Source organism: Vulpes lagopus, chromosome 8 (genome assembly GCF_018345385.1).
Source record: "Vulpes lagopus strain Blue_001 chromosome 8, ASM1834538v1, whole genome shotgun sequence".
NCBI classification, from domain to species: Eukaryota; Metazoa; Chordata; class Mammalia; order Carnivora; family Canidae; genus Vulpes; species Vulpes lagopus.
In genome coordinates, this window is record NC_054831.1 from 108,578,048 (window position 1) to 108,593,232 (window position 15,185).

The following is a 15,185-nucleotide window of genomic DNA, read 5'->3' on the forward strand; positions in this document are numbered from 1 at the left end:
GCACACTCATTCACGGTGGGCTTTCTACTCTTTATTTTGCTCTAAATGAGCAATCAATGAGCAATACTTCTATTTAAACACTTCTACTTTCCTTTCAAACAGATCTTGAAAATTCACTTCTTTACTAAACAGTCCTGATATACAATGAAATTTAAAACCTAGGAGACTAAGGGCACGGTACTGAATTCAAACCAACAGAAGGGAGTTCAAGCCTGGCATATCTAGCCTCTTGCAGGCCTTAGGTTTCCCATCAGTGAAGAGGGTTAACAAGAATATCTACTTCAAATAGTTACCAGAAACCTGGAAGTGTTCAGTGCAGTATCTTGACGCAATAAATGTTCAGTAAACCTTAGTTCTGATTCCTCGATTTTAGCTGGGATAAAACAGAAGACAAGGGAACTCAAACTTATCCTTAGTGCCACTATTCATTGCACCAGCAGGGATAGTTAAAGGAAGAAGGGAAGGAAAGGGAGAAAGAAGAAAGGTGAGATGGGGGTGGGGGGAACATAACTATTTAAACTAGTCTACTCAAAGTGTGGTTGAAGGAGTAACAGATCCCAAATAGCTGGTGCCCTGTCTGCAGCAGACAGGTACAAAAACGGAGAATAAGCATTTAGAAAATTTTAGAGCAAGCTGATGGAGTAATTTTGTGGACTGAATTTAATTTGAAAAACTAAGGCTTGTATTTTGTATGTCTTTTATTTTGGCTGTTCCCCCCCCCCCCCCCTAGTAATTCATTTTTACTGTATTTTTCTAAGAGTATCTCTCAGCCTGAGATGAACTGAAAAAAAAAAAAAAAAAAAAACTTATTTGAGAAGCACTGATTCAGTAGGCACCTTCTCAATGAAGAACACCCACCACCATACTCATTCAACATGAAGACCTCTGGGGCATTTTGGACCTCATCACTGTACCATATACTATTGTGAATGCCGGTAAATCTTCAAAGATCCACAAGGCAGGGCACGTGGGTGACTTCATACTCTTGATCTAAGCTCAGGGTCATGAGGTCAAGCCCCAAGTTGGGCTCCATGCTGGGTATGGAGCTTACCTTTAAAAAAAAAAAAAAAAAAAGACCAAGTCCTGTGCTGGTCCTTCAGAGACAGACTGATAAATACTGTGGATAAGAGAGAACCTAGTAAGAAGGTACTCCCAGAAAATATCACACCAGAGTGTTTTGGCACCTTAAACAAATCAAGCACATTATAACCTTCAATGGCCATTTCTACCTGTCCCTAAGATAGTGACAGAACCTAAAAATAGATAATTTTTTTCTTTTTAAAAGAAAAGAGAGCAGAGGAAACTCTCCCTCACATCCTTCTGCTCATGCCAGTCAACGAAATAAAGCAAATCAGGTAGTAATCACAAAAATCAGCCAGTAAATCTGCACTCCCACTTCCATTCTGCTGACCCAATCCTCCCCTTTGTTTTATAAATGAAAGGAATGGCCCAGTACTGGTTGTAAATATATTCTGTAAGACAAGGCTACTTTCTGTACAAGTTCTCAGAAGCTTTATCGGCCCAGTTCTGCTCAGCAGACCCTGCTGCGGTCCTTCAAGAACGGTGGCTCTCAGAAAAGCAGGGGCAGGATTTGGCTGTGTCTGCGATGAGGAGAGGCCTCACCTTTCTGTCCTCCAAGATAATTCAAGTGGCACGTGCACTGCTGCTGATTGTTAGTGTTACAGACCCGGAGGCTGTCAGAATTGAGGGCCTGAGCCTTGGCTTGGCTGCCAGCAACCCGAGCTTAAGGGACTCACTCAACCTCTCTATATCTGAAGTACACGATGGAAGACAAGCATCTGGGTAATAGGGGGAAAAAAGCTTTTAAAAAAAAGCAATACGTACTAGCTCTAAGAGCTCTGCAGCAAAAGAAAGTCTAATACAGGTCTTGTCTGTAGAGGACACTACCTATCCTTTCTCCCAGCTTCTGTTCCTGGTCCCCAGCAAATAAAAAAAACCAGGAGTCTTCCCTGTCTAAGCCCCCTCTCACTTCCTTCACAGAATGTGGATTTTTAGTGGAGACAGTGGGAACCTGGGTCCCACAGTTTTAGAACTAAGGAGCCACATTTTGCCACCCCCAACAATGCAAGGAACCACATCAGGCTACAGGCCTGGAAAGCTCTGAGATCGAACACACCAAAACGGAAATAAGAGATCACAGGGTGCTGAAGCAGCGGATCAAAGTGGTGCACAGGGTCAAGAGCTGCCACCTGAGAATGACAGGCTGGTCTACAGTAATGCATTCAATATTCAACCAGGTTTTAACCCCCATTTAAATTACATCCACTCCAGTATCAAATGGTTCAGCAGATAAAAAGACATGCCTATTTCTGGTTCCTGAAGTCAAATGATTTAAAGACACCAGATTGCAGATGACAATACGTGCCCCCCCACCTCCAGAGTGCTGGGACATCGATAGATATTGGCAGGTTAAGAGACAGCTCAGGGAGGAGGGAGGGCAAGACTCAAACCGGTTCAAAGACAACAGGGCCTGGCCCATATGTGAAGTGCTCTAGTAAACTGTTAGATAAATATTTTAGCCATCAGCTTCTTCCAAAACACTCTTAACGGAACCATTCCAACTTCTTTCTTCTTTAGTTGGTAATTGATATTCCTTTGCTCAGTACAGGATATAAGAAACCTCTGAGAAGACAAAAAAGCCTGTCATTTCCTGCTTGCTCAGAAGGCATTCAGCATCCATTTACTTGCTTGTTCTGAAAGCCCTGCATTCAGGAGTAAGTGTGAATGGATAAGTAAAAAAGGCTGAAATCTTATATCCTTGGCTCACATAAAAGCAGTTTTTCACATTTTCCACAGACGATGCCTTTAACACCCATTTTTATTCCAAAGTCACCATTTTTAATTCCATTCACAGGATACTTTAATGTAATTGCATACCACAATGCCTACCTTTTCCCTTATCACAGACAGGCAGAAAAATTAAATCATTTCAGTACTTACCCAGCAATCAGTATCAGACTACCTAATTACAAACACAAAACAGGATGGTACATTAATTTGTCTCTGGGAAGACACTATTTTTTCTTTTCTTACATGTTTACTGGTTTTCACCAGCTCTGAGATTTATACTGGGTCAAGGTTTAATGACAAGAAACAGCAAATATGTTTGTTAAGCAGGGGTGATGTGGACACTGCAGTGTTCACAAAACAGACAAAGCCTGGTACCATGACTGCCCTAACAGGAAGACGGGGGAGATGTAGGTGTTTGGCCACATGCGTTTGGCTACTACAACTGACTGCTGGCCCAAAATGTACCTGGTGTTTGTTCCAGGAAAGTGTTTCTCACTAACTAGCAAGCTTAGGATCCAGTGAGAATTGGGTTCGTTATCTAATGAACCCAAGAGCATTAACTATAGGTTGTTTAATTTAAGTCCAGGATAAGCTTCGTAAGGGCAAGATTCAAATATCCATTAAAGTTTTCTAAAAACTCAAAAGAAAGGTTACCATGAACTGCCCACTGACTCTCTTAGGGGCAAGAGGAATATAAGCAAGGAGGTCAATAAACACAAATGCTTAACTAAAAACCTTCACACTGTTTAGATTCTTGTATTTTTATATGCGGGCTAGATCACTGCCGCAGAAACTCCTGCCCGGGCATATTAAGAACAGAAACACCATAGGAGATAGGTATGTTTTTCACACTTCAAACATATCTCAGGACTTATATGATGATCAGCACGGAAACAGATGCAACTCTTGATGAATGAACCCCACCTCTTCTTCAAATTTACTAAAGCAACTCTGTTAAGACCTCTCCTCAGTATACATGCTTAGCAGTTTCAACTTCTAGAAACAAATGAAAATGACTACTTAAAAATAACCTTAGAGTTCAGGTATTGTTCATCCATTCAGACACACTCTCTTGCAGCAAATTTGAGCAAGGGAAAGCTTACTGCACTTCTCCCTCAATATTAATATTTTGCCAGTAATATCCCTGAAGAGCTGCTATTAGCACACTAATCATTCTAGGCAAGGCTGACCCTCTTTCCAACAAACAAACAGCCACAGGATTTCTGGAACCGATTCCCCACTAACAACTTGCCAGTACTACAAACACACAATTAGCAAGCACCACAACCACTTTTCCGCTTAGCTGTTATATATAGCTGTATTTAAGCAGCAGTCTCTTAATTCTGAAGATATAAAATTAAAAGATAAATCACGAAAATAACAATTTAGGTGATAAGGGGTTACACAAGCAGTGATTCATTTTTAAACTTATCAAAGCTATTTAGTTCTTATTATTTAAAAGATAAGCTAAGAGTAGTCCCAGCATATTCTATATTTCAAGGCCAAGGAGAATAAAAACGAAAGAAATAATGAATATTTTATTATTATCAGTGTGATAAACAAAATAAATTTCTAACAAGTGAATTATTATTGCATCATTATCTTGTATGTGATAAATCAGTTTCCCTGATTCTAACTTTTTTATAGTTATTTTATCCACTATTTAAGATTCTTTTGATCTTTACTCATACAGGACAGGACAGATTTCCATCTGGAAATTTATAGGTTATAAAGACCTTCAGAATAGGATCTTTCTTTTTTGGCTGAAGAGATAAGAGATAAGATTTACTTATCTAAGATTTGAATGGGCTACTAAGTTAATTCCAACAGCATAAGCCAAATTTCTGTTAATTTTGTGGGGAAACATTTGGAAAGTTTTGTTTTTTCCTAAGCAGCAAAACCGACACCCTGTATTTGAAGGCTGCAGAGAGAGAGAATCTGAGAAGACCATGAAAAGAGGCGGTGTATGAGGAGAGCCTCAAAAGGTTAGACTGAAATGAGGGCTCAGACATTTCAGAGGTGCTACTCCAGGCTAAATGAAGGTGATAAGCAAAGATTTAACATATAAAAGAAAAAGAGGGGATCCCTGGGGGCGCAGTGGTTTGGCGCCTGCCTTTGGCCCAGGGTGTGATCCTGGAGACCTGGGATCGAATCCCACATCAGGCTCCCGGTGCATGGAGCCTGCTTCTCCCTCTGCCTGTGTCTCTGCCTCCCTCTCTCTCTCTCTCTGTGACTATCATAAATAAATGAAAATTAAAAAAAAAAAAAAAAGAGGCAACCTGGTGGCTAAAGTACAAATGCTTGCGCATGTACACACACACACACACACACACACACACACACACACGATAAGATAGCACCTCCTACTACAGGAAAGTATCGCAATTTAGTCCCACCTTTACATACCCCAAACACTAGTTATTTAATACTTTAGAAAAGCAGACAGTTTCTATTTTTAAAATGTCTCTATAGAAATCTCTTAAACAGGGGCAGCCTGAGTGGCTCAGCAGTTTGGCGCCGCCATCAGCCCAGGGTATGATCCTGGAGACCCAGGATTGAATCCCACGTCAGGCTCCCGGCATGGAGCCTGCTTCTTCCTCTGCCTGTGCCTCTCTCCTGTCTCTCATGATTAAATAAATAAAATCTTTGAGGAGAAAAAAAAAAAAAGAAATCTCTTAAACACATTACAGAGTGTTAGCCTGTTTGGAAACAGTAACTACCACTTAACTTGAATCAGATATGGGTCTTCCCACAGCCCGGAAAGAGAATGTTGAGGATGAGATCAGATAACTGGGTAAGGTCTGCAGTCACTGAACAACTAGCAACAGATGCCTTAGCCTAATACTCCATACAGCTGTGAAAGAGTGAGATTTGATGATGTTTCATTAATTACAATTAATTTATGGTCTTAAGATTTCTGGCATTCTAAGTGTAGTCAGTTGACATGTGTCTCCCACCAAATGTAGAAGTCCTAACTCCTAGTACCTGTGCATATGATCTTATTTGGAAATATGATCTTTGCAAATGTTATTAAGTTAAGGATCTCAAGATGAGATCATCCTGGATTTGGGATAGGCCCTACTTCCAATGACTGGAGTCTTTCTAAGAGACTAAACCATAAAGGAGATAAACCTTGTGGAGATAGAAGCAGAGACTAAAGTTAAGGAAGGGCTGGTGCCACCAAAAGTTAGAAGCAGAAAGATTCTCCCTAAAGCCTTCAAGGGGAATATAGTACTGCCAACACTGATTTCAAAGTTGTAGACTCCAAAACTGCAAGAGGATAAATTTCTAATGTTTTAGGCCAGAGTTTGTGGAAACTTCTTGTGGCAGCCCCAGGAATCTAATACAGAAAGTTTAGCAATATCATTTTTTTTTTAAGATTTTATTTATTCATGAGAGACCCAGAGAGAGAGGCAGAGACATAGGAAGAGGAAGGAGAAACAGGTGCCATGCATAGAGCCCAATGCAGAACTCAATCCCAGGACTCTGGGATCACGCCTTGAGCCAAAGGTAGATGTTCAACCACTAAGCCACCCAGGCGTCCCACCAATAGTATTATTATACTTTGATCTAACACCATTTAGAAATAATACAGCTTAATGTAGAGAAACTGCAGCTCCCATTTTTATGGCCAACTCAGGCAATTTCTGCAGAGCTTTCTTGAAATATACATGCAATGTAGTGAAAAAGCCCACAATGTAACTGAACTATGTAAATTAGCAGTTTATTACTACATAATACACATCACCCATGGTACATTGGGTCTTTGCAACTCATAGTAAAGATGTGCAATCTGCCCTTGATATTTTTTTTTCTGAAGACAGATTTGAGCCAAGTGAACATCTTTCAGAGGACTTGTGCTTACAAGCACCACGAAGTCACTTAGAGCAGTACAGTCATTTCAGTGCCATGCCCTATTAATAACTGTTCTTTACATAATTACATCTCTATTACACAAATGTATAGATAGGCCTTCTTTATGACCATTTCCAAAAAATAAAATAAACATTTTAAAAAATTCTCCTAGCATCAGCCATATATATTTAAGTAAATCTTTTTAAGTATGTTACCTTTGCTGGTCACAGTAATCTTTCAAAAATGCATTCGCAATGCATGCCAACATCATCAATTATGACAAACAACAGTTAACAAAGGAAAATCTGTATTAATTTCAAGCTTTCCATTAAAAAAAAGAGAATATAATCAATGTCTACCAAACAGAAAAGGACTACACACATATCTGTATATGTATCTATACACAGGGAAATGCCTTTTCAAGCTTTTAAGTAACCCAAAACAATGGATGGTACAAAGTCTTGGATAGCATCTATCAAAGGATCCTTCAGCATTTCCTTCTATGAATTTATAAACTCACATAATAAATTCATTCTGATTGAGACGTGGGATTAGGATGCATTCTCATCTCTATAACTGCACTGGTTGGAAAAATTTATACACAAGAATCCATTAGATTTATAGTATGTGAATCATATATCTCAAAAAAGCTGTAAAAGTAAATGAGGAAAAAAAGGTCCATGAAAAAATATATATGGCTTTTCTAAAAACAAACAATAAAAGTAACTAAGTTAACTCTTCTTGGATAATCAACACACGATGAGAAGAATTAAAAGGAAGATTGCTCCAAGCTCAGGGCAAAAGGCAACCTGGCTCATATGTACTAAATAAGAAATCAGGCAAAGGATATATTGATACTGTGTATATGGGGGGCTTAAGCACAGGTCAGGTAAGCCCCACAATACAACCTAAAACTTCCAATCCCTATCAATAACCAGAACCATTTCAGATTATGCCAAAGCCTCAGCCCTTTAAAACTTAAATTTTCTCCATTAAGCTTTTGTTGGCAAGAAGATGAAATCAACAGAACAAGTATTTTGGAACTAATAAGTCTTTTTTTTCTTTGAGCAACCAGGGAAAGGGCAGAGGGAGAGAGAGAATTTTTTTTAAGATCTTATTTATTTATTTTAGAGATAGCGAGAGCAAGCATGAGTGGTGGGGAGAAGCAGAGGAAGAGGGACAAGCAGACTTTGCACTGAGCTCAGAGATCAATGCAGGGCTTGATCGCTGGACCCTGAGATCATGACCTGAGCCGAAACCAAGAGTCAGATTTCATACCAACTGGGTCATCCAGGTGCCCCAAAGTGGGGGTGGGAGGGGGGAGAGAGAGAGAGAGAGAGAGAATGAGTCTTAAGTAGGTTCCACATCCAGCATGGAGCCCAAAGTGGGGCTTGATCTCACAACTTTGAGATCATGACCTGAGCCAAAATCAAGAGTGAGGCGCTTATGATCCTCACCCAGATGCCCCAAAACTAATAAGTCTTAAATCTTTACGTTAGATGCCAAAATCAAGAGTGAGGCGCTTATGATCAAGCCACCCAGATGCCCCAAAACTAGTAAGTCTTAAATCTTTATGTTAGATCTAGATGATCAATTCCTAGTTAATCAAAAGTCACCTTGGACTGACCATTTTGCATTTCTGAAGCTATTCTGGAAAAACCTGAAAGGTAAAATTTTTTTTTTTTTTTTTGAAAGGTAAAATTTTAAAATGAAAGCATCCTTCCTCTCAAAGTTCAAAGATTTCCCTGTGGTACAGGACCAAAATTCTTAGCAATGCTCATTACAAATTAAGAAACTCTCTTTGCTGTGACTAAGCATGCACTACTGGGAAACCATCTAATGGGGGTGCTGAAGGAGTGTTCGTGCATTAAACAGGTTAGAAGAGAATATCATGACTTGATACATTTATAAACCTGTCAATATCTCAAAGCAGAAAATGGAGTACCATATCAGAGGGAATTCATGAAGTACATCACTAAGTGTACTGACGATTCCAAATAAGTATAACAAATATGCCAAGGAACATTTAAAAACAGTTGGTTTGGGGATCCCTGGGTGGCTCAGCGGTTTGGCGCCTGCCCTTGGTCCAGGGCATGATCCTGGAGTCCCAGGATTGAGTCCTATGTCGGGCTCCTGGCATGGAGCCTGCTTCTCCCTCTGCCTGTGTCTCTGCCTCTCTCTCTATGTCTATCATGAATGAATAAATAAAATCTTTAATAAATAAATAAATAAATAATAAATAAATAAAAGCAGTTGGTTTTAAAAATAAACAAGTTCTTCAGGGGGCATGTGGGTGGTTCAGTCAGTGTCACCTCCGACTCTTGGTTTCAGCTCAGATCATGATCTCATGGGTTGTGTGACTTGAGCCCCCAGTTGGGCTCAGGCAGGAGTCTGCTTGAGATTGTCCCCCTCTGCCCCTACCCCTACACTTGCATGTACGCACACCAAATAAATAAATAATTTTTTTAAAAAATAAAAATAACGGATTTGCTATTTTAAACATTAAAAACAACCAACCTTTCAGCGAGTGCCATTTCTTCCCCACTATTAGGGATACTACCCAAAATACATGATTATTCAAACTTTTTAGCTCTATTCCTTTTGCTCACCCCATCCTTGTTAAAAGTATTGGTTTACAGAGTATCAAGCAGTAAAACAAAAGGAACAACAACAACAAAAAAAAGACAGGTAAAAGTAAACAAAATAAAAACAGTTAAGTATACATGCCATTTTAAGATTTCATGGAAATGAGCAGGCATCCTTAAGGTGACAAATTAATACAATTTAGTACACAAAATTAAAAAAAAAAAAACTAGAGACTATGGGAACATATCAGTAACAGGAAAAATAATGAGTATTTACTTAAATAAGACAGTTATTTAAGTCTCAATACAAACATAGAGTTTTCAGTTATGTTGAACTGGAATAAATACTATGAGACTATGTAGGACTATGGCCATTAGATGGATAAAAATAGTTCTTGGGAAGACAGTAGAGTTAATTCAAACTAAGCCCAAGTAATAACACAATTAGTAACTATCTGTAGAATGTTGCCTTCTGGGGATCCCTGGGTGGCTCAGTGGTTTAGTGCCTGCCTTTGGCCCAGGGCGCGATCCTGGAGTCCCGGGATCAAGTCCTGTGTTGGGCTCCCAACGTGGAGCTGCTTCTCTCTCCTCCTGTGTCTCTGCCTCTCTCTCTCTCTCTCTCTCTCTCTCTCTCATGAATAAATAAATAAATCTTAAAAAAAAAAAAAGAACGTTGCCTTCTTAGAACCTGTTTCCTTTCATTTCAAAGGTAAATCAACAATTAAAATGGCAGCTCACTGCCCCTTCACTCTAACATGAACACAGCACCCCAATTCCTTAAAACTAAATGAGTCCAAGTTTTTTCCTTAACAATGTGTATGTGCATATCCACACACACAAAGCAGTTTCTGATTAGATTAAAATAGCAATCAATTATGCCAGTGGCATGTTAGGTTAAATGAGACTAGAGTGCTTTATTAGACCATTTCCTGGTGCCACTAATGCGGCCAAATACTTCCTAGAAATCGATGAGTAGGTTTCAGTAAATAGTACTCTAAGTTTTTCCCAGCTCTTTGCCAACCAATACAAGCAAGCTGTAAAAAAGAAATGTGGAAGACGAAGAGTAAAATTATTTGAGATCCAGCAAAGAAAGCAAGACAAACTTAAAACTAATGTCTCTGTGCCTTGGATTAAGCCCAAGGAAGGAAGAAAAATCTGTTCTCATAATTATAATAATCTAAGAAGTGCAGGTTGGAACTGCTTTCCTAAATTCAGCCTCTCAGAGCACTCTGAAAGTAATCTATGTTCCCCACTATACCTCCAAAGCTGAATCACCCATTCTCTTAATATCTCAGGAAGAGAATTAACAAAGAAATCTAGAACTCCTAATCAGCTGGTCAACAAAGGACCAGGGACTTCAGTCTGGTTTGCATACTCAAGGTTACCTGCAGCAGTACTGGCACCTGGTAGCCCTTACCTGGATGTCTGTGTCCTTAACAGGCTCAAGAGGCTCAAAGGTGGTGGCTGCACTCAGACTCTCCAATCGCTGGGAGATGTGGGATATGTCAAGTCCCCGAGAACCGAGAAGAACAGATCTATATGAGGATATAGGGCAAGGAGAAAAAAGCAGGATTAGGACATCTAATATGCTTCATAAAACACCACAGACTATTTTTTTTATTTTTAAACTTCAAAACTTTTTTTTTTCCAAAACTTCCTACATACTGCCCAGATACTTTTATATGTTTTTTTTTTTTTTTTATCTCTCCATAAGATTTATTACACAGAATAACAGACACAAATTGTACCCGGTAATAAGAGTTCTGATCATTCTGAGTTAGAATGAAGAACTTGCTAGAATAAAATGATAATATATCAGTAAAATGATAGGCTAGACTACTCCCCACATTTTACAGTAAAAATCATAAAGTAGATGCTATTCTCAATCTCTGTTTTACAGACAGGGGAAATAAGGTACAAAGAAGTTAACTGACTTATCCAAAGTCACAGAGCCAGGAAATGACAGAGCCAGGTCATCAGGCTCCAGAGCACAAACTCTTAACCACCATATTGTATTCCCAGCTTCTGTAAAGACAGATACAGTGAACCACAACATTTGAGAAGCTTCAGTCCAAACTTTATTAGTTGAAGAAGCTAAAAGTCTAGGACCATCGATGATATGCAAAGGGCAGTCAGACCAAGTCCAAGGCCAATTTTCCATGGCTTCTCTTTAAAAGCCTAACATATCTAGCACCTTTTTAAGTCCCCTTTCTGCTGTCCAGTCCAGTAATACAGGAGCCTGTCACCTAATAAATGCTTTGCAGAGAGATGGGAATAATACAGCTAATAATAATAAAATCACAGTCTCACTAATATCTAGAACACTCCCTGGAAAAAATTTAGGGGAATTAGATGCTTTTGGATTATAATTTAGTATCCAAAAATCCCACTGACAAAATTTACATTCCCTCTGAGTAACTCAGAAGCTAGACCACTGGGCAACACAAGTAACCCTAACACCTATGGCTGTCACACCTAAGATGTCTACTCCTGAACTAACAGACTTATTGGAGAAGAGAAAGGACTTTGTGTTTATTTCTATTCTACTAAGTACTACAGAAATAGATGATGTGCACCCAGAGGGTTCCTCATTATGGATTTTTGTCTCTTTCATGTAGACAGGTCAACTACAATGCATGTCATCCCTGGGGCTTCTCCTTCAGGCTACCAGGTAAATAAGATAATCTGGCCTCTCTTTTAACAATCTTTAAAGCTAACTTTCTAATACGGTAGTTACATCAGAATCACCTAGGCAACTTTCCTTCCAACGATCCTGAATAGTGCTAGGTGAAGCTGAAGAAATGGGTATCAGTGTAACATATTTTTTCCTTTTTTTTTCTTTCCTTTTTTAATAATAGCTTTACTGAGATATAATTCATATACCATACAATTCATCCATTTAAAGTGTACAATTCAGTAAGTTTTAGTATATTTACAGAGTTGTACAACCATCACCACAATCAACTCTATAACATTTTCATCAACCCACAAACAAATCCCTACCCACTAGCGGTCATTTCCCATGTCTTTTTCCAAACTCCTCTCATCCTCTGACAATCATTAATCTCTTTTGTTTCTATAAATTTGCCTATTCTGGACATTTCATATAAATTGATTCATACAATAGTGGGGTTATTTTTATTTTTTAAAAGGTTTTACTTATTCACAAGAGATAGGGAGAGACATAGGCAGGAGGAGGAGAAGCAGGCTCCAGGCAGGGAGCCACCCAGGCGTCCCAATACATGGGTATTTGTGTGACTACCCTTTTTCATTTAGCATAATGCTTGTCAAAATTCATCCATGTTGTAGTGTATATCGGTACTTCATTTCTTTTTATAATTGAACAATATTGGATTAAAGGGATACATCATAGTTTATCAATGTATCTATTCATCAGGTGATAGACATTTGGGCTATTTCCACTTTGAGATCGAAAAATGCTGCCCTGAACATTCATGTACAAGTTTTTGGGTGAATATAAAGGTTTGTGTGTGTGTGTGTGTGTATTAGCAGATACTGATGGTCACTGCTTAGTCATTAATTCCTTAGAGGTTGCAAAATGGTGGTATTTTTTTTCCTAAGATTTATTTGAGAGAAAGAGTACGCATGGAGGGGTGGGGATGGGGGATCTCTAGCAGACTGCCCGCTGAGTATGGAACCCAATCTCAAAACCCAGAGATAACGACCTGAGCCAAAACCAAGAGTCAGATGCTTTTAACCGACTGAGCCACCCAGATGCCCCAGATATTCTATTTTTATTAGCCAGACTATTCCCTTTCAGAAAAACTCGTCATCCACTATGTGGTTACTCTGAATAATGAGATGGTTCTCCAGCATCCTCAAAGTGATGGATGAGTTTTGTTATCATTATGAATTCATGAATTTAAACATAGTCATAAACATATGAAATGAAACATAATAAATACTTATTGATGTGTTTCAATTCATTGCAGGAACTATCCTTAAGATACTCAAATCTTCTCCTTCAGCTAGTAGAAACCTTTTGAGGACGGTTTCTGAGTTCTTTTGACATGACTCAAGTAGACCTTCATAACTTCTCTATCTGGTATGACAAAATGTTTCATTTTCATCTTATACAGACTTGGGAGTCAGTCAACTCTCCAAAGAGCCCCCATTGTTTTATTAAGAGATGGATTTTACAAGTGGCTATCTGAGCTCTAGGCCTGCTCACTGCTACACTGTTTCTAGGCTTTTTAAGTAGAGCTAGAAATTAAGTTTTTACTTTTGTTTCAGTTTTAAGATAAATTACATGGTGAGTTTATACTAATACTTCCAATTCAAATTTAAAACACAAAATTTTGGGTTAACCTCATAAATTTTTCTATCTGAATCTCCTTTTTCTCACACCAAAAGTCCTAGTCCTCAGCATAACCACCATAACTATTTATTTGCTCTATCCTACACTATACACACAAAAGTCTCAAAACAGCTGTAACAACACCTCCAACTGCTGACTGATGACAGATTAAGAATCACTTGGAACTGTTCCTCTCTGTGTGGTATGTCACCTACTAGATTAAGCATTTATTTTCCTTTTTAAAGAACTTTTTTGATATTAATTTTGTTTTATAATGATGTATTTGTACAATTCCAAAGTCAATTTTATTTTTTAAAACATTCCCATCTTTTTCACCTTATTTAAGGTTACTTAAACCTTTTGTTTACCTTCTGTATTAATCATGTCTTTTTAGGGAAGGAGGAAGACCTATTATAAATGAGCTCTTGGGAACAGTGCTAGGATGGGGAAAAGTCCAGAGTACCAGTGCAGAGTAGGGGTAGATTGGCACAGTTTATCAGGAAGGAGAAACCATAAAATTAAAACAAAAACAAAAACAGAAACACCTGAAAAAATAAAACTCTAAAAGCAAGAATTTAGAATGGAAACTAGGGTAGCCCAGGTGGCTCAGAGGTTTAGTGCCGCCTTTGGCCCAGAGTGTGATCCTGGAGACCTGGGATCCAGTCCCATGTCAGGTTCCCAGCATGGAGCCTGCTTCTCCCTCTGCCTGTGTCTCTCTCTCTCTCCCCCAGCATGGAGCCTGCTTCTCCCTCTGCCTGTGTCTCTCTCTGTCTCTGTCTTTGTCTCTCTCTCTCTGTGTGCCTCTCATGAATAAATAAATAAAATCTTTAAAAAAAAATAGAATGGAAACTAATGGACAAAAGGTAGAACCTCGGGCACCTGGCTGATTCAGTCAGTTAAGCATCTGCCTTCGGCTCAGGTCATGATCCCAGGGTCCTGGGATGGAATCCGGCATCAGGCTCCCTGTTCAGCAAGGAGTCTGCTTCTCCCTCTCCTCCCCCCCTCCCCAACTCATGCATGCACACAGGTGCACACACATGCACATGCTCTCTCGCAAAAATAAATAAAATCTTTAAAAAATAAATTTTAAAAAAGGGGTAGAACCGCCTTGTGTACATACAGTACCTCATTTTATATATTTGTCCACAGACTCGTAAATATTTTGCATCAATTTAAAATATTAATTTTAAAACTCACAACTCTTAACACCCAAGACTTAGATTTCATGAACCTCTAAATCTGAATTCAAATGCACCTTGAAAATAATTATTAAAGCAATTGCATTGTGAGCAGTGACTGAACTATTTTATATTAACGAATTTAAAAATTTTAGTTGTAATTATGGTGCTGTGTTTTATTTTTGGAGTCATTACTTAGAGATATATTTGATGTCTAAAATCTGTTTCTAAATCCGAGTGGGATTACAGATGAAACAAACTGGGTGATGAGCAATGGAGTTTCATTAAACTTTTGTCTCTTTTTCTGTATGTAAAACACTTTTAGTAATGAAATTATTTAAGGAAAAACAAGTCACATGAATCTACTTACTAGAAATAACTACAAAATTAACAGTACTTATAGGGAAGAGGAACCTACTATGTGAGAGTATGCAAAGC

The 15,185-nt window shown here is 38.7% G+C and overlaps 1 protein-coding gene across 1 annotated transcript in view; it reads right to left on the minus strand.

The window, feature by feature from the left end:
• NUP93 (nucleoporin 93) overlaps positions 1–15,185 on the minus strand; it is a 109,679-nt gene that overhangs the window by 67,753 nt on the left and 26,741 nt on the right. The window contains exon 3 of the mRNA XM_041767374.1: positions 10,669–10,786. Within this exon, the coding sequence (XP_041623308.1) occupies positions 10,669–10,786 (118 nt within the window). The remainder of the gene's footprint in view (positions 1–10,668; positions 10,787–15,185) is intronic.